This window comes from Palaemon carinicauda, chromosome 29, assembly GCF_036898095.1.
Source record: "Palaemon carinicauda isolate YSFRI2023 chromosome 29, ASM3689809v2, whole genome shotgun sequence".
Lineage (NCBI taxonomy): Eukaryota > Metazoa > Arthropoda > Malacostraca > Decapoda > Palaemonidae > Palaemon > Palaemon carinicauda.
This window is the reverse complement of record NC_090753.1, coordinates 74512352-74534443: the sequence shown is the minus strand read 5'-3', so window position 1 is coordinate 74534443 and position 22092 is coordinate 74512352. Positions and strand designations below refer to the sequence as shown.

The 22092-nt window shown below is 43.0% G+C and overlaps 1 protein-coding gene across 1 annotated transcript in view; it reads left to right on the top strand.

Moving 5' to 3' along the window:
- Window positions 1-22092, top strand: part of LOC137622243 (sodium-dependent noradrenaline transporter-like) — a 73685-nt gene that overhangs the window by 39585 nt on the left and 12008 nt on the right. The window contains exons 12-15 of the mRNA XM_068352748.1: window positions 7679-7848; window positions 8311-8462; window positions 9600-9699; window positions 18549-18649. Of these exons, the coding sequence (XP_068208849.1) occupies window positions 7679-7848; window positions 8311-8462; window positions 9600-9699; window positions 18549-18649 (523 nt within the window). The remainder of the gene's footprint in view (window positions 1-7678; window positions 7849-8310; window positions 8463-9599; window positions 9700-18548; window positions 18650-22092) is intronic.

The window sequence follows — 22092 nt, the reverse complement described above, 5'->3', positions numbered from 1 at the left end:
TGACCCAATCCTAGAATGCAAACAAGTAAGAACAACCGTTACAATCAAGCACATTAATTGTGTTTGTCCAGTTTTCAACCTACAGTGTATTGAGTATTGGAAATGGAATTTGAAAGAACCTTTATCATAATCTTCAACATTTTAGTTTTATCCAGTCATCAAGTTTTCAAGTTGTAATACGTTACATAAGATCTAATGAATTGATTAAAAGCACACTCTTTGGACCAGGCCTATTAGAGTATTGAATATTAACTCTGTGTTCGTTTTAAAAAAATTTAAAAAAAAATTTTAAATGATAATAAAACAATCATTATAAGATTGATTCCTGTTCACAAAATTGGTTCCTCGTCAAGAGTTCCTTCCTGGTCATTGATGATAAATCTTGTCTGGTTAGAGATCCTAGGACTTCCAGTACATTTGATAATGAGATTGATAGAATTGACTGCAAGTTTTCTTATATATGCAAAGGATCCTACAAACATCAGGAGTCTTTAGTATGATTATGTCCTTAATTGCAACACATCATTGCATGAAATTCATATTTTTCAATATTAAACTTACCCGATAATCATGTAGCTGTCAACTCCGTTGCCCGACAGAATTCTATGGAGGGATACGCCAGCTATCACAATACTAGAAGGGGGTGTACTTACCAGCGCCACCTGTGGCCAGGTACTCAAGTACTTCTTGTTGACACCTCCTCAATTATTCCTCTGTCGTGCTTCCGGCAAGACGTTCTGGGATATGCTTATGATCTTCGAGTTTGTTCACGGCTAATTGGTGAAGTATTCTCTCAGATTTCGGCTGTCGCTTTACTGGAAACCTTCTTATATTAGCTAGATAGCTTTTATATAGTCCTGATATACGGTTAACGATCTTTTGCTTGATTTTGGAAACCCCTTTGGCTAACTCTTTGGATTCAAGATGTCTGACATTTCGCAAGCCCCCTCCCATAGACGATGTAGGTCTTGCAATAGGCGTATTCCGAAGGCCTCGGTAGATCCTCACACCGCTTGTTCTGACTGTAGGGACAGACCCTGTCAGTTAGAAAATCGATGTGAGGAATGCGCCGGACTTTCGGAACTGGAATTTGTCCGTCTTTTAAAATATTCAACTAAGTTAGAGAGAGGTAGAGTTAGGAGGAGTTCTTCTCACTCTTCACTGTTTTCCTCACCTCATGATCCCCTACCTTTTCCTACCCCTGTAGTGGCTACCCCCGAACCTACTGTTTGCCCTCCGCCTGATATGTCTGTTGTTTTGCGTGCTATTCAGGCCTTAGGCGATAAAGTAGAGTCCGTGGTAAGTGACCATAAGTCTCTGATGGCCGAAGTTAAGGAACTTAAGGTCAAGAGTGCAGTGGGTGGAATTAGTGCCAGTGCTGTGACGAGTGCTAGTGTCAGTGCAGTGCCAAGTGCTAGTGTCAGTGCCAGTGTGGTGCTTGAGGATACTTCTGTGCGAGCCAGTCGTCCTCCCAGTCCGGGACCTCTTGCAAGCTCCCAAGCCCAGGGGAGAAGCAATGTCGAAGGGCATAAGGGTTCGGCAGGCCTTGTTAGGCGCACAGAAGTATCCTCGGTGGTTGCGGGCGTGTCTTCCAAAGACCGTCACTCCCACCTGCAGACGATTGAGCCCGTCTTTTTCTCGTCCGCTGATCATCTGTCAGGGAAGAAACGTTGGTCTCAGGTCTCGAGACCACTTAAACGCAGAGTCCAGTCCGCGAGTGCTCAGCCAGGTTGCAGTCATTGGCTCAGCTCTGACTCGCCGCAGTCATCTGTCGACTGCACTCCGCCCAAGAGGAGTAAGGTTCTGCCACAACAGAGCTCGACTGTTAAGGCTTTACCTCAGCCTACTGTAGTTTCTGCCGACCCTAAGTGGACTCTACTACAGTCCATGCAAGCACAGCTTTCGGACTTGATGCGTGAGTGTCGGGCTGAGAGTGTTGCGCCTCCGCCTCCGCCTACACTCCCTCCGCCTGCGTTCGCTCCGCCTACGCTCGCTCCGCCTGCGCTTGCTCCGCCTGATCGCAGTACCACCTGCCAGGCGTACGATGTTGAGCCACAGTCTGAGTTTGCTGTTCCCAGTGGTGTTCAGCCTCCGCCTTCTTTAAGGCAACCTTTGCTATGGGATCAGGAGGATTATACCTCTCTTCCTCCGCCTCCCCTTGCTGCTCCACCAGTGGTGCAACTCTCGGCTGAGGTACAACAACCTCTCCCGTGCATGAGTCAGTCTCCTCAGCTCTCGCTGCAGCGAGCTCAACCATCCACAAGGCAAGCTCCACTACACCTTGGCCTTGCGCCTCAGGAGCCTCAGCTTGCGAGACATTTACCTTGTTCTGCGCAGCCTCAACCTCATCACGCTCCGCTCACACCACAGGAACAGGAACTTGCTACTCCGCTTCCACCAACCGCTCAGCAAGCGCATCCCTTGGGTTCAACCTCTCATGCTAGGAGTCAGCCTCCTCCACCCATGCGCCTTCCTTCTGCTTTGTCTGTTATTCAGCCTTTGCAGTCTGAGCCTCAGGTTCTCCCTCAACAGTTACTTGAAGAGGAAACCACTAATATTGTTCCTTCTCGTTCTGACTCTGCTGTTCAGCATTCTTGTCCAATATCTTCGCTACACTCTGGTGATGAGGCGTCTGATGATGAGGAGGCACACCTGGATCCCTCGTCAGACGTGGATGAATCCAAGCCTTCTCCACAGTCTATTGACTTTCGTAAGGTCTTGGCTCTGCTTAGGGAGGTTTACCCAGACCACTTTGTCTCTGCTATTCCCCGCTCTCCGCCATCTGAGTTTTCGCTGGGCGTACAACAAGCTAAGTCCTCCTATACTAAGCTAGTCCTAGCAAGGTCCTCTAAGAGAGCATTAAGGATCTTAGGGGAGTGGCTGCAGACTAAGCAACACCTTGGCAAAACTTCTTTCATGTTCCCGCCGACTAAACTCACTTCGAAAGCGAGCGTTTGGTATGCCACAGGAGAAGCACCAGGCTTGGGAGTACCTGCCTCTGCCCAGGCTGACTTCTCAAGTCTGGTAGACTCGCCTCGGAGAACTGCAATGAGGCGTTCTAAGGTTTGCTGGACTTTCTCAGACCTGGATCACTTACTGAAAGGACTGTTTAGAGCATTTGAGATGTTCAACTTTCTTGACTGGTGCCTGGGGGCCCTCAGCAAGAAGACCTCTCCTGCGGACAAGGACTCTGCCATGCTATTAATGTCCTGCATGGATAAGGCCATTAGGGATGGATCTGGTGAGCTTGCGTCGATGTTTGTATCAGGGGTTTTGAAGAAAAGGGAACAGCTGTGTACCTTCCTTTCCTCCAGCATTACACCTTGCCAAAGGTCACAACTCCTTTTTCCTCCGCTCTCGAAGTTCCTCTTCCCCGAAGAGCTGGTTAAGGACTTGTCTGCTGCCCTGATTCAAAAGGACACACACGATCTTGTAGCCTCATCGGCTCGTAAGTCTAAGGTTGCTACCTCAGTCCCCAAGACTTATCGCTCCCCAGTGGTTGATACCCCTGCTACGAGGTTCATACCGCCCTTTCGTGGTAGAGCCCCCAGCCGAGGAAGCTCCCGTCCAGACTCTTACAGGAGCAAGTCCAGGAAAGGCTCCAGGACATCTAAAGGAAAAAACTGACTCTCCGCATCTCCAGACAGCAGTAGGAGCCAGACTCAAGATCTTCTGGCGAGCCTGGGAGAAGAGAGGTGCAGACGCCCAGTCTGTCAGTTGGCTGAGGAACGGTTACAGGATTCCATTCTGCCTCAAACCACCTCTGACCACATCGCCCATCAACCTCTCTCCCAACTACAAAGAAGAGGACAAGAGGCTAGCATTGCACCAGGAGGTGTCGCTACTTGTGCAGAAGAAGGCAGTGGTTATAGTCCGGGACCATCAATCCCCGGGCTTCTACAACCGTCTCTTTCTTGTGGCCAAGAAGACAGGGGGTTGGAGACCGGTGCTGGACGTCAGCGCGCTCAACGCGTATGTCACCAAGCAGACGTTCACGATGGAGACGACGAAGTCGGTCTTAGCAGCGGTCAGGCAGGAGGACTGGATGGTCTCGTTGGACTTGAAAGATGCCTACTTTCACGTTCCTATTCATCCAGACTCCCAACCTTTCCTGAGATTCGTTTTCGGAAAGGTTGTCTACCAATTCCAAGCCCTGTGTTTTGGCCTAAGCACAGCTCCTATGGTCTTTACTCATCTGATGAGGAATATAGCAAAATTCCTACACTTATCGGACATCAGAGCCTCCCTCTACTTAGACGACTGGCTGTTGAGAGCCTCCACGAGTCGTCGCTGTCTGGAGAATCTCAATTGGACTTTAGACTTAATCAGAGAACTGGGTCTATTAGTCAACATAGAAAAGTCTCAACTCATTCCCTCCCAATCCATTGTGTACCTGGGAATGGAGATTCGGAGTCAGGATTTTCGGGCTTTTCCATCGGCCCCCAGGATAAGCCAAGCCCTAGAGTGCATCATGAGCATGCTGAAGAGGAGCAGTTGCTCGGTGAGACAGTGGATGAGTCTCACAGGGACCCTTTCATCACTGGCCCTGTTCGTCGAGCTAGGGAGACTCCACCTCCGCCCTCTTCAATTCCATCTTGCAGCTCATTGGGACAAGGGTTCGACTCTCGAAGCAATCTCTATCCCAATCACCCAAGAGATGAAGACCACTCTCCTGTGGTGGAAGCACAACCTCCTTCTCAGGGAGGGTCTATCGTTGGCTATTCAGACCCCCAATCTTCATCTCTTCTCAGATGCATCAGACTCGGGCTGGGGTGCGACCTTGAACGGACGGGAATGCTCGGGAACGTGGAACGAAGAACAGGGATTACTCCACATCAACTGCAAGGAGCTACTAGCAGTTCATTTAGCCCTGTTGAACTTCAAGTCCCTCCTGCTAGGCAAAGTGGTGGAGGTGAACTCAGACAATACCACAGCCTTGGCTTACATCTCCAAGCAAGGAGGGACCCATTCGAGGAGCCTATACGAGATCGCAAGGGACCTCCTCATTTGGTCAAGAGGTCTAAACCTCACTCTGGTCACGAGGTTCATTCAGGGCGATATGAACGTCTCAGCAGATCGCCTAAGCAGAAGGAATCAGGTCATTCCCACGGAATGGACCCTCCACAAGAGTGTGTGCAACAGACTTTGGACCTTGTGGGGTCAACCTACCATAGATCTGTTTGCCACCTCCATAACCAAGAGACTTCCGCTGTACTGTTCCCCTGTTCCAGACCCTGCAGCAGTTCATGTGGATGCTTTTCTACTGAACTGGTCCCATCTCGACCTGTACGCATTCCCACCGTTCAAGATAATAAACAAAGTTCTGCAGAAATTCATCTCGCACGAAGGGACACGGCTGACGCTGGTTGCTCCCCTTTGGCCTGCAAGAGAATGGTTCACAGAGGTACTTCAATGGCTAGTCGACATCCCCAGGACTCTACCTCTAAGAGTGGACCTTCTACGTCAACCTCACGTAGACAGGTTGCACCCAAACCTCCACGCTCTTCGGCTGACTGCCTTCAGACTGTCGAAAGATTCGCTAGAGCTAGAGGCTTTTCGAAGGAGGCAGCCAGTGCGATTGCCAGAGCGAGAAGGGTTTCCACTCGTAGAGTCTACCAGTCTAAGTGGGAGGTCTTCCGAAGCTGGTGTAGAGCCAATTCAATATCCTCTACCAATACCTCTGTGACCCAAATAGCTGACTTCCTTCTACATCTTAGGAATGAGAGATCCCTTTCAGCCCCTACGATTAAAGGGTATAGGAGTATGTTGGCTTCAGTTCTCCGCCACAGAGGTTTGGACCTTTCTTCCAACAAGGACCTTCAAGACATTCTTAAGTCTTTTGAGACGTCTAAAGATCGTCGTCTATCCACTCCAGGCTGGAACCTAGACGTAGTCTTAAGGTTCCTTATGTCACCTAGGTTCGAACCTCTCCAGTCAGCTTCCTTCAAGGACCTTACCCTCAAGACTCTTTTTCTTGTCTGCCTTGCAACAGCTAAGAGAGTCAGTGAGGTTCATGCCTTCAGCAAGAACATTGGTTTCACGACCGAATCTGCAACATGTTCTTTTCAGCTCGGATTCCTAGCAAAGAACGAACTTCCTTCACGTCCTTGGCCTAGATCGTTTGAAATACCTAGCCTCTCCAACATGGTAGGTAACGAACTAGAGAGAGTTCTTTGCCCTGTCAGAGCTCTCAAATTTTATCTTAAGAGGTCTAAACCTCTTCGAGGACAGTCAGAAGCCTTATGGTGTGCCATCAAGAAACCTTCGAGGCCCATGTCCAAGAATGGGGTTTCATATTATATAAGGCTTCTGATTAGAGAAGCCCACTCTCACTTAAAGGAGGAAGACCTTGCATTGCTGAAGGTAAGGACCCACGAAGTAAGAGCCGTAGCTACTTCGATGGCCTTTAATAAAAACCGTTCTCTGCAGAGCATAATGGATGCAACCTATTGGAGGAGCAAGTCAGTGTTTGCATCATTTTATCTTAAAGATGTCCAGTCTCTTTACGAGAACTGCTACACCCTGGGACCATTCGTAGCAGCGAGTGCAGTAGTAGGTGAGGGCTCAGCCACTACATTCCCTTAATCCCATAACCTTTTTTTAACCTTTCTCTTGAATGCTTTTATTGTTGTTTTTATGGTTGTTACGGTAGGCTAAGAAGCCTTCCGCATCCTTTTGATTTGGCGGGTGGTCTATTCATTCTTGAGAAGCGCCTGGGTTAGAGGTTTTGTAGAGGTCCTTTAGTAGGGGTTGCAACCCCATATACTTTGGCACCTTTGGGTTGATTCAGCCTCCAAGAGGAACGCTGCGCTCAGTAAGGAAGACGAACTTAAAAAAGAGGCAGAGTAACGGTTCAATTCGACTTCCTTACCAGGTACTTATTATTTCATTGTTATTTGAGATAACTGTTATATGAAATATGGGATACTTAGCTATCCTTTAATCTTGTACACTGGTTTTCACCCACCCCCCTGGGTGTGAATCAGCTACATGATTATCGGGTAAGTTTAATATTGAAAAATGTTATTTTTATTAGTAAAATAAATTTTTGAATATACTTACCCGATAATCATGATTTAATCGACCCTCCCTTCCTCCCCATAGAGAACCAGTGGACCGAGGAATAATTGAGGAGGTGTCAACAAGAAGTACTTGAGTACCTGGCCACAGGTGGCGCTGGTAAGTACACCCCCTTCTAGTATTGTGATAGCTGGCGTATCCCTCCATAGAATTCTGTCGGGCAACGGAGTTGACAGCTACATGATTATCGGGTAAGTATATTCAAAAATTTATTTTACTAATAAAAATAACATTTTATTCGTAGTATTCATATAATATTTTCCGCTCTTCCTGAGTTTGGATACCTTAACATGGTGAAAGGGTTTGTGTATTGCCATGATTAGCAGTTATGCTAGTCAGGGCCATCCAAACGAAGTTTATTTGCTGTGAGCGATCAGACTGAAATTTCCCATCATCCCCAATCTGCAGTGGCCAGCGTGGTGGCATGGCCAAACCCCAAACATGACTAAGGACATGTCTGAGGCCTTTGCCCTGCAGTGGACTAGAAATGACTGCGTTTGTTGTTGTATATATTTATTGATATAAAAGTATCATCTTGAGTTATCAATATTTTTCTGACCACTTTTTAACTGTCGATAAACATTAATCTTTCTTTCAGATCGGAATTCAATTCAACAGGCAATACCTCTGACCTGGTAATAACAGTGGTTCCTGAAGATGTCGGTGTGACTGTCGGTACAGCCATAATTACTGCTTCACATTTGATCGCAATTTTTGTACTGCCTTACAAGTGGCTTCAGCAAATAGTATCCACAATTGTATACTTAGGTCAGTTTAAACTCTCATGCTTTGAAGATTTTTATTCTAATAGGATTGGTGGGATTTTGCTGTCTATAGAATAATGTGAATGTCTTTTTATTTAATACAATTCTTATTGAGTTATTTATTCTTATTTAGATCCATAATATTTCATGATATTAGAGTTCACTGAATATTAATATTGCTTGTAGACTGTGTTCTAAGATTAAACTACAGTACTCAAAGTTGTGGAGTTTTCAGGTGTAATTTAGATCGTAACGTGACATTAGGAGTCAATTTAAAAACTAAAGTATTAAAAGACAATAAAAGATTGAAGCTCATGTGATGTTTGCCATATGGGGAAAGTACTTTTTCACTTGTCATTTGGAAATCATAATTATTTTTTCTCTTTATATTCTAACGCTGTAATTTTCTCACTATTTCACTAATTCTTTAATGAATGAGAATGATAAAAGAATTTTCTCCTTTCAGGTCTTTGGTGTGGAGGAGTAACAACATCGACCATATGTATTCATGCCCTGATTGTGGCACTCAAAGATATTAGTGACTGTCTTCCAAGAGCCGTGGCCGCTATTATTCTGGCGCCTCTAGTATTAGCTGGTGCTGTTGCCACTTCCTTTAAGGTAATCTTCAATATCTAAATAATGTATGTTAACGTTTATTTATTGACATCATAATTGCAGATTAAATTGAGATCATGTGGATTATATTTCATGATTTAAACGGCATTGGTAAGTCACGTTTTGAGACTCGTGAGTTATACGGGAATAAGATCATCAGAAAAGCTTGATGAATATTTTAAAAGTTCATGGCAAAGATCGAGTATAAGAGGACAAAGTACGAATACACTCCAATGTCTGTTGTGTTATTTTTCACTATGTTTTGGGGCAATCAAAAGATCTCTGTCCCTCTTCCTTTCTTCCTCATCTGTTTATTTAAGTCTCCTGCACAGCTTTGCTGTACCTATTTAGTATTTTAAGTATCATTAGGTCTTTTCTTCCACTCTCCCAATATACAAATGAAAATTTAATTATCTTCCCCAAAGATACCAATTTTCAGGTTTTGGTTAAAACTTTCATACAAAGCGTATGAGATTCAAGTAGTGCATTTTTTATTTGATGGACTGCAAACATTACTCTTCTAAAATTATCGTAAAAGAAGCACTGTGCTGTACTATCTTGATGTAGAGTTTTCAAACATTTTCATCTGGTTATTCATATTTGCTGTTCTATTTATTTTATGGCTATAGATTATTAACCCTTTTACCCCCAAAGGACGTACTGGTACGTTTCAAAAAACACATCCCTTTACCCCCATGGTGGATGTACCGGTACGTCCTTGCAAAAAACTGCTATTTACAATTATTTTTTCATATTTTTGATAATTTTTTGAGAAACTTCAGGCATTTTCCAAGAGAATGAGACCAACCTGACCTCTCTATGAAGAAAATTAAGGCTGTTAGAGCAATTTAAAAAATATATACTGCGAAATGTGCTTGAAAAAAAATAACCCCTGGGGCTTAAGGGTTGGAAGGTTCCAAATAGCCTGGGGGTAAAAGGGTTAATTACATGCAAACAGTTTTGTTTAATATATATCATTTCAAAGTATTTATGGTGTTTTGCAATACAAATTCAACTCTAAAATCTTTGTTCTTCTGTGCCTTTGTTCCCTTTTTATCACAGTTCTATGTTGAATCTGAATGTGTTCTTTATGAATAATGAATTATTATAATGATAATAATTCAACTTTTATTCCTTCAGGGTGGAGCGGCAATATTAGCCTTGTTAGATTCCAGTGTGATGACCTCCGTTGTACTCTGGCCTCCCTTTACACTCACCTTAGCTGTGACTTCTGTTTATGGTAAGTAATTTACAGTCAGTCTTTCATGGTTTTGTCATTACAGTATTACAATTTTTTTTCGTTTGTGCCTTATGGGAATGTTACAATCAAAATTGTTTCTTTCAGAATAGTTATCCACATTGTATACAAAATTTAAAACTAGAAATGGTCAACATACATAGATACATATACCAAGGCACTCCCCCCAATTTTGGGGGGTAGCCGACATCAAACAAATGAGACAAAAAAAGGGGACCTCTCCTCTCTACGTTCCTCGCTGCCTGACAAGGGACTCAACCGAGTTCGGCTGGTACTGCTAGAGTGCCAAAGCCCACCCTCCCCCGTTATCCACCACAGATGGATAACGGAATTTTTACTTACAAGATTAAAGTTTTTCGTCGTCATAATCATCTTATTCCATAATTGACAAAGACAAATGGGATTGGAAGTCTTCATTTTATGTAACGCCATGTAGAGTTGGTATCTCTTTACTAAAGATTCATGTCTCGAAGTTTTATTTTTTAGTTTTCTTTCTCTTTTTTCATGGTTAATGGACAACTGTCACATTTGTAAATAAAATGAATACAGATTATTGATCTATATATTTGTTCAGAATACTATAGTTAACATAGGCATGGTGTTATTAAAGGTCTCTTTTGCACTTCCATTTCTTCAAGGGTATGGGGCACCTCCTAAATGTGCCCTCCATATTGTACTGTTCAGTTTACCTACTTCCAAAGCTGCGTTGCTCTTGGCCTTTTACTTTTTATCCATTCCAAGGTCTTTAGCTCTAGTTACGTGATACTTTTAACTGCAATTCTAAGAAAAGATCATTCAAATAACCCCTTTAAGAGTATAGAAACATAACCCTGAAGTCCTGGTCAACTTTATGTAGGCCTTTTATTATTATTATTATTACTTGCTAAGCTACAACCCTAGTTGGAAAAGCACAAGGGCTCCAACAGGGAAATTAGCTCAGTGAGGAAAGGAAAAAAGGAAAATAAAATATTTCTGGGAGAGTAACAATATTAGAATAAATATCTCCTTTATAATCTATAAAAACTTTTAACAAAACAAGAGGAAGAGAAATAAGATAGAATAGTGTGCTTGAGTGTACCCTCAAGCAAGAGAACTCTAAACCAAGGCAGTGGAAGACCATGGTACAGAGGTTATGGCACGACCCAAGACTTGAGAACAATGGTTTGATTTTGGAGTGTTCTCCTAGAAGAGCTGCTTGCCATAGATAAAGAGTCTCTTCTACCCTTACCAAGAGGAAAGTGGTGCTAGGTTTTGAATGAGTTTCCCTTCTCCTCTGTCTTGTACCTTTTTTTTTGCTCAAATCCCCACTTTATATTAATGATATTGCAGATCTTCCTTTCACTTGGAGTTCACTGCTGGACTATACTGTAGTTCGAAAGCTACGATTGAACACCACAGTTCATATCCAGGTTCTAATTCTCTACCTAAGCTCAGTTTTCAAATTATTTAAAATATTAGGATCTACAATCTTGTCAGCGTGTGTCTGTTTTTTAATCTAATGCCTCATAACAAGTAGCTATGATTTTATTAATTTTCATTTTTTAGATCTTAAAAACATCCAGAGATACAAACAAATCCAACTGAAATCCTAAATCTCAGATGTTGTATAAAAAATCCATGATGAAATTATGTGATAAAACAATATATAATTTTCAATATTAATCTTACCCGATGATCATGTAGCTGCAACTCTGTTGCTCGACAGAAAAAACCTACGGTCGGGATACGCCAGCGATCGCTATACAGGTGGGGGTGTACAACAACAGCGCCATCTGTCGAGTAGGTACTCAGGTACTTCTTGTCAACAAGAACCAATTTTTCCTCTGTCGTGCCAATGGCAGGACCTACTAAATACGCCGTCCCTACTGGATTTGTTTTCACAACGATTTGGTGAAGTACACTATTCCAGTTTTGAGCTTTCGCTATGCAGGGGTTTTATCTTCATTTCAAAACTTGAATTCGTTTTCGATAGATTTAATTATGGTGACAAAGAGAGTATGGACTCTCTTTCACTTTTAAATGGCCGACCCTTCCCTTAGACGGAAGTGTGTTTAGGTTTTTGGTAATTTTGCTTAACAAGTTATAGATCTATTTATTTTATTTCTCTCCGCCTTGATAGGCCTCTTCGATTAACTTTCCATTTATTATAAACTTATAAAAAAGTAATTTTTTTTTGTTTGTTTATATGCGACCTTTCCTATAGTAGGCGGTCCATACTTGGAACCGAAGTTAATTAACATTGAGCCCGTCATATCGTATTTAACCTTTTAAGAATTTAATACTTTTTAATTTTAATGTTTTATGAAAGAATTTCTTTGATAGTCTCGTACTGTTTTCAAAGATGAACTAACGTTTAGTTTTTTAGTCTCCGCAGTTGTTGACGTTCAGAACGTTCAACATGCGCTCTATCGTTACGATAGAGAGAGAGTGTTTCACGGTTTCACGTTGCAGTAAGAGTAAACCGATTCTAGCGTTTCGTTCATTCTTTCTTAGCTTAAATGGTTTAAATTCTAAATAAAGGAACTTTTTATTTGGGAAACCTTTCAGTTCCTTTTAACAAATAACATGTTTTAACGATATATAATTGGGCTCTTCTCTCAGGCGCTAAGTCAAGAGAGAAGAGAGAGAGAGATAGAGACGGAGGGAGAGAGAGGAGAATAAACGTTTCGTTCAAGCGGGTAATGTTGTTCTCGTTTTTTACTCTTCTCCCTAGTCGCTGTAGAGGAAGAAGGTAAAACGTTTCTAGAGTTTTATTCTTGTTCCCAGGCTTTAGGCGGTGAGAGATTGTAAACGTAGTTTATTTGATCTAGTGTTTAGTCTCTTTTCCAGCCACTGAATTCGTTTTTTACTCTTCTCCCTAGTCGCTGTAGGGGAAGAAGGTAAAACGTTTCTAGAGTTTTATTCTTGTTCCCAGGCTTTATGCGGTGAGAGATTGTAAACGTAGTTTATTTGATCTAGTGTTTAGTCTCTTTTCCAGCCACTGAATTCTTTATCTTTATTTATGTTTTTCTGTTGCATTGTAAAACTGTTTTCGCAATTACTACCTTTTAATGAAGGATAGGATTGCGTGTTTCAGGTAGAAATCAGTTAAAGTTTCGATTTCAGTGAAATAAGTGCAAACAGAAAATCAAAAGTGATAAAGTGATATGCGCAAAGTGTTACAGTGTTGCGTCCGAGGGTTCGTCTGTTCGTGCCAGTTGTTCACCTAGTCCGATACCTCTTACAAGCTCCCAAGCCCAGGGGAGAAGTAATGTCGTACGACTTATGGGTTCCACAGGCCTTGATCGACGAACAGACGTTTTTCCCTCCGTGGTTTCGGGCGTATCTACACACGTTGCCGACGTGAGATCGCCCCACCCACACAAAGACGAGAGAGCCCATTTATTCCTCGTCTGCGGAAGAGGTTTCTCGTAGAAACCATGGACCAAATCTTGCAGCTTTTAAGTGCAAGTCGGTCCCTTCCGCGCAAGTCCAACGGCCTAGGTGTAGCCACTGGGTCAGTTCGGACTCGCTGCAGTCATCCGACGACTGCACATCTCCCAAGAGAGGCAAGGTGGTACCGCAACAGGCAGTAACTCCGTCTGTTGCCGCACCAGCTGTTTTAGACCCTCAGTCACAACTGACAGTAGCTCCGTTTGTTGCCGTTTTTTTTTGTAGACCCTAAGTGGTCTTTACTGCAGTCTATGCAGACTCAGTTAGCTGCGGTTATGCAGGAGTTTCGTGCAGAGAAGGTTTACACTGCTCTCGTTAGCCTACAACCTACCACGGTTGTGCGCCCAGCTCACGCTGAGGCTGCCTGCTACCACACTCCGGCTGCGGAGAGCTCCACCTCCGATGCGCAATCGACCCTGCCAGACGCATGTTAACGTTAGCCGACATGCGGCTCCCTCCGTTAACATGCGTGAGCTACCGCATCAGCAGTGGGAAGGTGGAGTCAAGCTGCCGTGTTTTGACGCGATGCGTTAGTTTCCGCAACCCACGGCAGTCCCCACCACGCACCACCACTCCGCTTTGGTTGTTGCCTGCTCCCACACTCCGACTGCGGAGAAGGTTGACGATGCATTCGTTTGCCTACAACCTGCCACGGTTGTGCGCCCAGCATGGCTGCCTGCTCCCACACTCTTGTTGTGAGAGCTCCTCCACCCATGCGCAGTCTACCCTGCCAGACGCATGCTTACTCCCACAGACACACGGAGCACTCCGTTGCCATGCGTGAGCTACCACAAGCTGCCGTGTTTTGACACGGTGTGTCAGCCTCCGCAACACACTGTGGTTACCGCCACTCGCCCGCAGCAGACTAGTCAGTCAGGAGTTGAGGCTTCCCCACACAGCTTTGGTTGTTGCCAGCTCACAGACTGTCAAGCAGTTACATGACGTTGCCTTCTGGTCTGCTACTATGCACCAGTGCTGTATGTCCTCACGCACCTGTTGTGGTTGACAGTTCAGTTTTTGACAGTTCACAGACTGTCAAGCAGTTACATAACGTTGCCTTCTGGTCTGCTGCTTAGGCACCAGTGAGACCCTCACTGAGATAACCTAGCTTTTCTCGGACATGGTTCCTGTAGATGAGAAAGTGCTGTTCTCCCTCCTTCTGATATTCCTTTGAGGACTCTGTCATTTGGAGAGGAGCCTTAAGCTGCTTAGCCTCCTATGGACTTTAATTAAAGCATAACAAGGCTTCCAGGGATGGTAAATGGTTCCGCTTTGGTCGCTAACCCCGTCTGTTGCCACACCTGCTCCCATAGACCCTAATGGGCTTTGTTGCAAGACATGCAGTCCAAGCTTGTGTCCTTGATAGAGGATTTTTTACGGAGAAGAACCTCCTAGCCAACAACCTTCCTACCGGTTGGTTGTACGCCCTGTTGACGCTGAGGTATCCTACTCACGTCCGCCAGTTGAGGTGGTTCCTCCACCGGTGCGACCCAGTGTGGGTTGCCAGTCGCACGTTGACGTTAAGCGACTCTCGGAGGTGGTTGTGGACGTTCAGTGTGTCACTAGGAAGACGTTCAACAACCAGCAGAGGTGACTTGTTGTGACGCAGTGCGGCAACCTCAGCAACCCGGTAGGGGGTTGACTGCACAACCCAGACAGTCTAGACAGTTTCGGGTTGACACTGTTCTTCCTCGCGTCCCCATGGTTGACAGTTCACAGACTGTGCAGCAGTACCATGATCTTGTGTCCGGCTCCGTCACGCATCCATCAGGGCGACCAGATTCAGCGAGTCAGACGTTGCCCACTCCGTTGCCGTTTCCTCATCAGTTTCGGATGAGGAACCCTCTGATGAGGACATTGCTGAACAAGACGATCAACCCCCAGCCCTGTTATCCATCCAGAAGATGCTGAAGAAGGAACACTGCCCTGTCAGGCTGTGGATGAGTCTGGTTAGGACACTGTCATCCGTGGTTCAATTTGTGTCACTTGGAAGACTACACCTCCGTCCTCTTCTGTATCATCTAGCTTTTCACTGGAAAAGGACAAGACGCTAGAAGCGGTCTCGATCCCGGTTTCCGGAAAGATAAAGTCTGGTCTGACTTGGTGAAAGGACTTTATTAACCTTTGAAAGGGTCTTCCCCTGACTGTTCAGACTCCCAACCACGTTCTCTTCTCGGACGCATCGGACGTAGGCTGGGGTGCGACATTAGGCGGTAGGGAATGCTCGGGATTATGGAACTCGAGTCAAAGGACAATGCATTTCAACTGCAAGAAGCTACTGGCAGTACGTCTGACCTGGGAAAGCTTCAGGTCTCTCCTTCAAGGCAAAGTGGTGGAGGTGAACACGGACAACACCCTGCTTTGACGTACATCTCCAAGAAAGGAGGGACCTACTCTGTGATATGGTACGAGTTCGCAAGAGACCTCCTCTCCTGTTCAACAGGTCTAGACTTTTCACTAGTAACGAGGTTCATCCAAGGCAACTTGAATGTCATAGCAGATTGTCTCAGTAGGAAGGGACTAATAATTCCAACATATTGGACCCTCCACAAGGATGTATGCAAGAGACTTTGGGCCACCTGGGGCCAGCCAACCATAGATCTCTTCCCAACCTCGATGACCAAGAGGCTCCCAATACTTTGCTCACCTATCCCGGACCCAGCAGTAGTTCATATAGATGCCTTTCTTCTAGATTGGTCACATCTAGATCTATATGCATTCCCTCCGTTCTAGATTGTCAACAAGGTACTGCAGAAGTTCGCCTCTCAAGAAGGGACAAAGTTGACGCTAGTTGCTTCCCTCTGGCCCGCGAGAGAATAACTCACCGAGGTACTTCGATAGCTAGTAGACGTTCCCAGAACACTTCCCCTAAGGGTGGACCTGCTACGTCTGCCACGCGTAAAGAAGGTACTCCAAGGCCTCCACGCTCTTCGTCTGACTGCCTTCAGACTATCGAAAGACTCTCGAGAACTAGAGGTTTTTCGAAGGAGGCAACCAGAGCGATTGCTAGAGCAAGGAGAACATCCACCCTTAGAGTCTACCAATCGAAGTGGGAAATCTTCCGAAACTGGTGCAAGTCAGTATCCGTATCCTCGACCAGTACCTCTGTAACTCAAATAGCTGACTTCCTCTTATATCTGAGGAAAGAACGATCTCTTTCAGCTCCCACTATCAAGGGTTACAGAAGCATGTTGGCATCAGTCTTCCGTCACAGAGGCTTAGATCTTTCCAGCAATAAAGATCTACAGGACCTCCTTAAGTCTTTTGAGACCACGAAGGAGCGTCGTTTGGTTACACCTGGTTGGAATTTAGACGTGGTTCTAAGATTCCTTATGTCAGACAGGTTCGAACCACTTCAATCAGCCTCCCTGAAAGATCTCACCTTTAAGACTCTTTTCCTGATATGCTTAACCACAGCTAAAAGAGTCAGTGAGATTCATGCCTTCAGCAGGAACATCGGATTCTCATCCGAAACGGCTACATGTTCTACAACTTGGTTTTCTAGCCAAACACGAGCTGCCTTCTCGGCCTTGACCAATATCGTTCGATATTCCAAACTTATCGTATGGTTGGAAATGAACTAGAAAGAGTATTATGTCCTGTAAGAGCTCTTAAGTTCTATTTTAAAAACCTTTAAGAGGCCCGTCTGAAGCTTTATGGTGTTCAGTTAAGAATCCATCTTTGCCTATGTCAGAGAATTCTTTACCCTATTTTATCAGACTGTTAATACGAGAAGCTCATTCCCTTCTGAATGAGGAAGACCAAGCTTGGTTGAAGGTAAGGACACACGAAGTTAGAGCTGTCACAACTTCCGTGGCCTTTGAACAAATAGATCTCTGCAAAGTATATTCGACGCAACCTATTGGAAAAGCAAATCAGTGTTCGCGTCTTTTATCTTAAGAATGTCCAGTCTCTTTACGAGAACTGCTACACTCTGGGACCATTCGTAGCAACGAGTGCAGTAGTGGTGGGGGCTCCACCACTACAATTCCCTAATTCCAGAACCTTTTTAATCTTTCTCTTGAAATATTTTTGGGTTGTCCGGAAGGCTAAGAAGCCTTTCGCATCCTACTTGATTTGGCGGGTGGTCAAAATCATTTCTTGAGAAGCGCCTAGATTAGAGGTTTTGATGAGGACCTTTAGTATGGGTTGCAACCCTTCATACTTCAGCTCCTAGGAGTCGCTCAGCATCCTATGAGGATCGCGAGGCTCAGTAAGGAAGACGTACTTAAAAAGGCAGAGTAATTGTTCAAGTCGTCTTCCTTACCAGGTACTTATTTATTTTATGTTTGTTATTTTGAATAACTGCTAAAATGAAATACGGGATACTTAGCTTCTTATGTTAACATGTATGCTGGTCTCCACCCACCTCCCTGGGTGTGAATCAGCTACATGATCATCGGGTAAGATTAATATTGAAAAATGTTATTTTCCTTAGTAAAATAAATTTTTGAATATACTTACCCGATGATCATGAATTTAAGGACCCTCCCTTCCTCCCCATAGAGACCCAGTGGACCGAGGAGAAAATTGGTTCTTGTTGACAAGAAGTACCTGAGTACCTACTCGACAGATGGCGCTGTTGTTGTACACCCCCACCTGTATAGCGATCGCTGGCGTATCCCGACCGTAGGTTTTTTCTGTCGAGCAACAGAGTTGCAGCTACATGATCATCGGGTAAGTATATTCAAAAATTTATTTTACTAAGGAAAATAACATTTTAATGAAGTAAGCAAGATGACATTTGCATCATGAAACAGGTATATTTGTTGACTTTTGCAGCTGAAAATCATAGGCATAAGTTTTCTGAAGGCTACCCTAGGCCAAAATTTATAAAAATTCGACTCGCAAACTACTTCTTAGAACTTATTAATTTGCAAGTTAAGGACTTAATGTAATGAATAAGCAACGTAAAGTCGAACTATCGTAAAGAGGGGTATTATGTACAGTAGTTTACGGTAATAAATTTGTTTTATTAATTGAATCAGTTGAATCAGTAGAAGTTCAAAAGTTCAAAGTTGCAGCAAATGTTTTTATGTTGACCAGGCTGACATGAGTCTTTTTATAGTTATATATTTGACATATCTGTTTTTGACGTTGATAGTTTATACAGGACGTATCTGTTTTGACGCTGTTACTGTTTTTAGAATGATATATTGTTAATTTATTCTCATTATTTATTTATTTCCTTATTTCCTTTCCTCACTGGGCTATTTTTCCCTGTTGGAGCCCTTGGGCTTATAGCATCTTGCTTTTCCAACTAGGTTTGTAGCTTGGCGAGTAATAGTAATAATAATGATAATTATCCCAGACGAATGATAAGAAAATTTGTTGAATTTTTCCAGTTTCAGACTGTATCAAGTCCTCATTAATTAAGACTTATCATTAATGTTTTCCAGGTATTCACAAAGTGAGGAAGGATTTCACTTTCATGTTAGAAGCCACAGTTAGTCTTCTCTGGATCCCTGTGTGGGGCTTCTTCATTCCTGCAATCCTGTTGGTATGTATGAAAAGATAAAGCTTGTTTCAATACACTATAAAGCAGAACTGTTATTTTTGCCAATGCTTCATCATAAAACAGAACTGTTATTTTTGCCAATGCTTCATCATAAAACAGAGCTGTTATTTTTGCCAATGCTTCATCATAAAACAGAACTGTTATTTTTGCCAATGCTTCATCATAAAACAGAACTGTTATTTTTGCCAATGCTTCATCATAAAACAGAACTGTTATTTTTGCCAATGCTTCATCATAAAACAGAACTGTTATTTTTGCCAATGCTTCATCATAAAACAGAACTGTTATTTTTGCCAATGCTTCATCATAAAACAGAACTGTTATTTTTGCCAATGCTTCATCATAAAACAGAACTGTTATTTTTGCCAATGCTTCATCATAAAACAGAACTGTTATTTTTGCCAATGCTTCATCATAAAACAGAACTGTTATTTTTGCCAATGCTTCATCATAAAACAGAACTGTTATTTTTGCCAATGCTTCATGACTCGTTTTGGAGTGACTGAGTTTATAAACTTTTGGTTTTTATTTTTTTTAGAAAAGAGGGATTAATTGACATGAGAAAAATTCTTCTGTTAGGGGAAGCATATGTCTTATCTGTCAAAACTCTCATTTTATAGTTTGACAGACTGGTTTATTTTTGTGGCTCATTTCAATCTTACAATTTAGTTTTATAACATATCACCATTAACTTATTTATAATCACTCTCCCTTTTTCCAACTGGGACAACTTGTTGCTTGTATGTAGTATAATTTTTTTTATGGATAATTTCTTGTTAATTAAAACTTATAGAAAATATTTTAACATAGAAAGATAATTTTAAACAGTACTATAAGAATTTTTTAAAATTTTAAATGAAGACCTTGATTTATCCCATTTTTTTAGTTCTGATATTCATATTGCATCGTCGCTGGAAGTTCGGCTTTATCAACATGTATCCAAAATTAAAAAAATTCCTATTTCTTTCCTTCCAATAGGCTCATACTTCTATTACAGTAATGAACAATCTACCACTTAATGGCAAGAAGCAAATTTTTGAAGTGCCAGAGGCTCTTTGTCTTTTCTGTCGTCCAGATTGTTACATTTTTAAGTGTGTTTAAAGATGTCTTCTTCTGGATTTGTTAGCTTCTACTTTAAAGGTTTAAAGGCTGCTCATGAATGGAAGAGGCAAGGGACAGTGACACTACCCTATCAAGCAGGATAGTGCCCTAGATACTGACCATATATACATATGATCAGCACCCAAGCCCCTTCTCCACCCAAGCTAGGACTAAAGAGGGCCAAGCAATGGCTGCTGATGACTCAGCAGATAGACCTATAGGCTCCCCCAAACCCCCCATCCTTAGCTCACAAAGATGGAAAGGTTGCAGCGACCAAAGGAACTAACGAGTTTAAGCGGGTCTCGAACCCCAGTCTGGCGTTCACCAGTCAGGGACGTTAGTGTACCAGCTACCACAACCCTTATGCGTAGATTGTTCAAGGGAATGGTTTCTGAGCAATCATGCTCAAAGCTTTTGTTGTGCCTCGTGTCAGGGACAGTATTGGTATTTAAGTTAAGTGTTGCAAGGAGTGTGAAGCTTTGGCTGCTCCTCTTTTGGTGATATATAGGGGAGCAACTGATAAGTTGTCACAAAAGAGTGCAGTTTTGATGAGGCTGCTACTTATACTCATGGGTTGTACCAGAAAAGATTTTTTTTATGGCTAAATTTTATTCCTTTTCAGTTTAGACATAAATTCTGAGCAACAGCTCTTAGCTGAGTAAGTTATTCCAAGTGAAATCTGATCTGTTATCTTTCCAAAAATGATGAGCCTACTGCTTCTCCAAAAAGTGTCTACAGTCATCATTGAACAAGGGTTTGTCCTTCACTAAATATGTTAACACATGTGAAGGGATACACCTATCAATTTTGTTGACCAGATTCTCATTCAAGAGAACAACAGGTTCTGCATCTTAATACAATTGTGACCAATTCAAATTCTAGAGACCAATCAAAATGCCCCTCCAGTATACTTAAAATTTTAAATATAACGTTAGGGGCAGGCTGCTCAGTCTTAATTACTAACGAAGCCAAGGTAGGATCAGACGTCCCAACTGTAGAACCGGCTTTTGCTTGTTATACCAGGTCAAAGCAATTACTAGACTAGTGATCAGCTTCACTTACAATAATTTGCTCACAAACTGATTCGGAAGCAAAATCCAAAGCTCTTAACCCTTTTACCCCCAAAGGACGTACTGGTACGTTTCACAAAAGCCATCCCTTTACCCCCATGGACGTACCGGTACGTCCTTGCAAAAAAATGCTATAAATTTTTTTTTTTTCATATTTTTGATAATTTTTTTTGAGAAACTTCAGGTATTTTCCAAGAGAATGAGACTAACCTGACCTCTCTATGACAAAAATTAAGGCTGTTAGAGCAATTTAAAAAAAATATACTGCAAAATGTGTTGGGAAAAAAATAACCCCTTGGGGGTTAAGGGTTGGAAATTTCCAAATAGCCTGGGGGTAAAAGGGTTAACCCTTGGTAATCAGAGACTGACTATACAGGTATTTACGTATGATCAGTGCTCAAGCCCCCTCTCCATCAAGCTACGACCAGAAGGGCCAGGCAATGGCTACTGATGACTCGGCAGGTAGACCTTTAAGCTCCCAGAAACCTACCTTGCATAGGCTCCCTCAATCCCACTATCCCTAGCTCACCAGGATAGTAAAGTTGCTGATACTATAATAAACTGTTGAGCGTGAGCTGGTCTCAAACCTCTGTCTGACAGCTTGTCAGGCAGAGGTCTTTCTATCATCTTAAAGTTAAAATCATCTAAGTATGGATTTCAATAGATGGACTACCAATAACAGTTGTTATACTTGCCACAAATGTTATGACCTGAAACTCATGACATTCACATTCAGAGCAGTACGTATGAGGAATAAGGTACATACATACATATACCAAGGCACTTCCCCCAATTTTGGGGGGTAGCCAACATCAACAAATGAAAAAAAAAAAAAAAAAAAGGGACCTCTACTCTCTACGTTCCTCCAGCCTAACAAGGGACTCAACCGAGTTCAGCTGGTACTGCTAGGGTGCCACAGCCCACCCTCCCACATTATCCACCACAGACGTTATACTTGCCATAAACTTTTATGACCTTAAACTCATGACATTCACATTCATAGCAGTACGTATGAGGAATAAGGTACTCGGTCTTAATACAAACCGTCATATCCCTTGCTCTAGGAATTCCCTTCCATCTCAAATTCTCTGGCTTCTTAAAACATGGACTAAGCAACACACATTAGGGCCACATTTGAGAAAACAAAGTTCTGAGCACAAGAGAATGCTCACCTGATATTCACATACCTGCCAATCCTCCTCCCCACTAACTTGTGGTTTGAAGAGGATAGGGAATAGTTTCTTCTTCTAGACT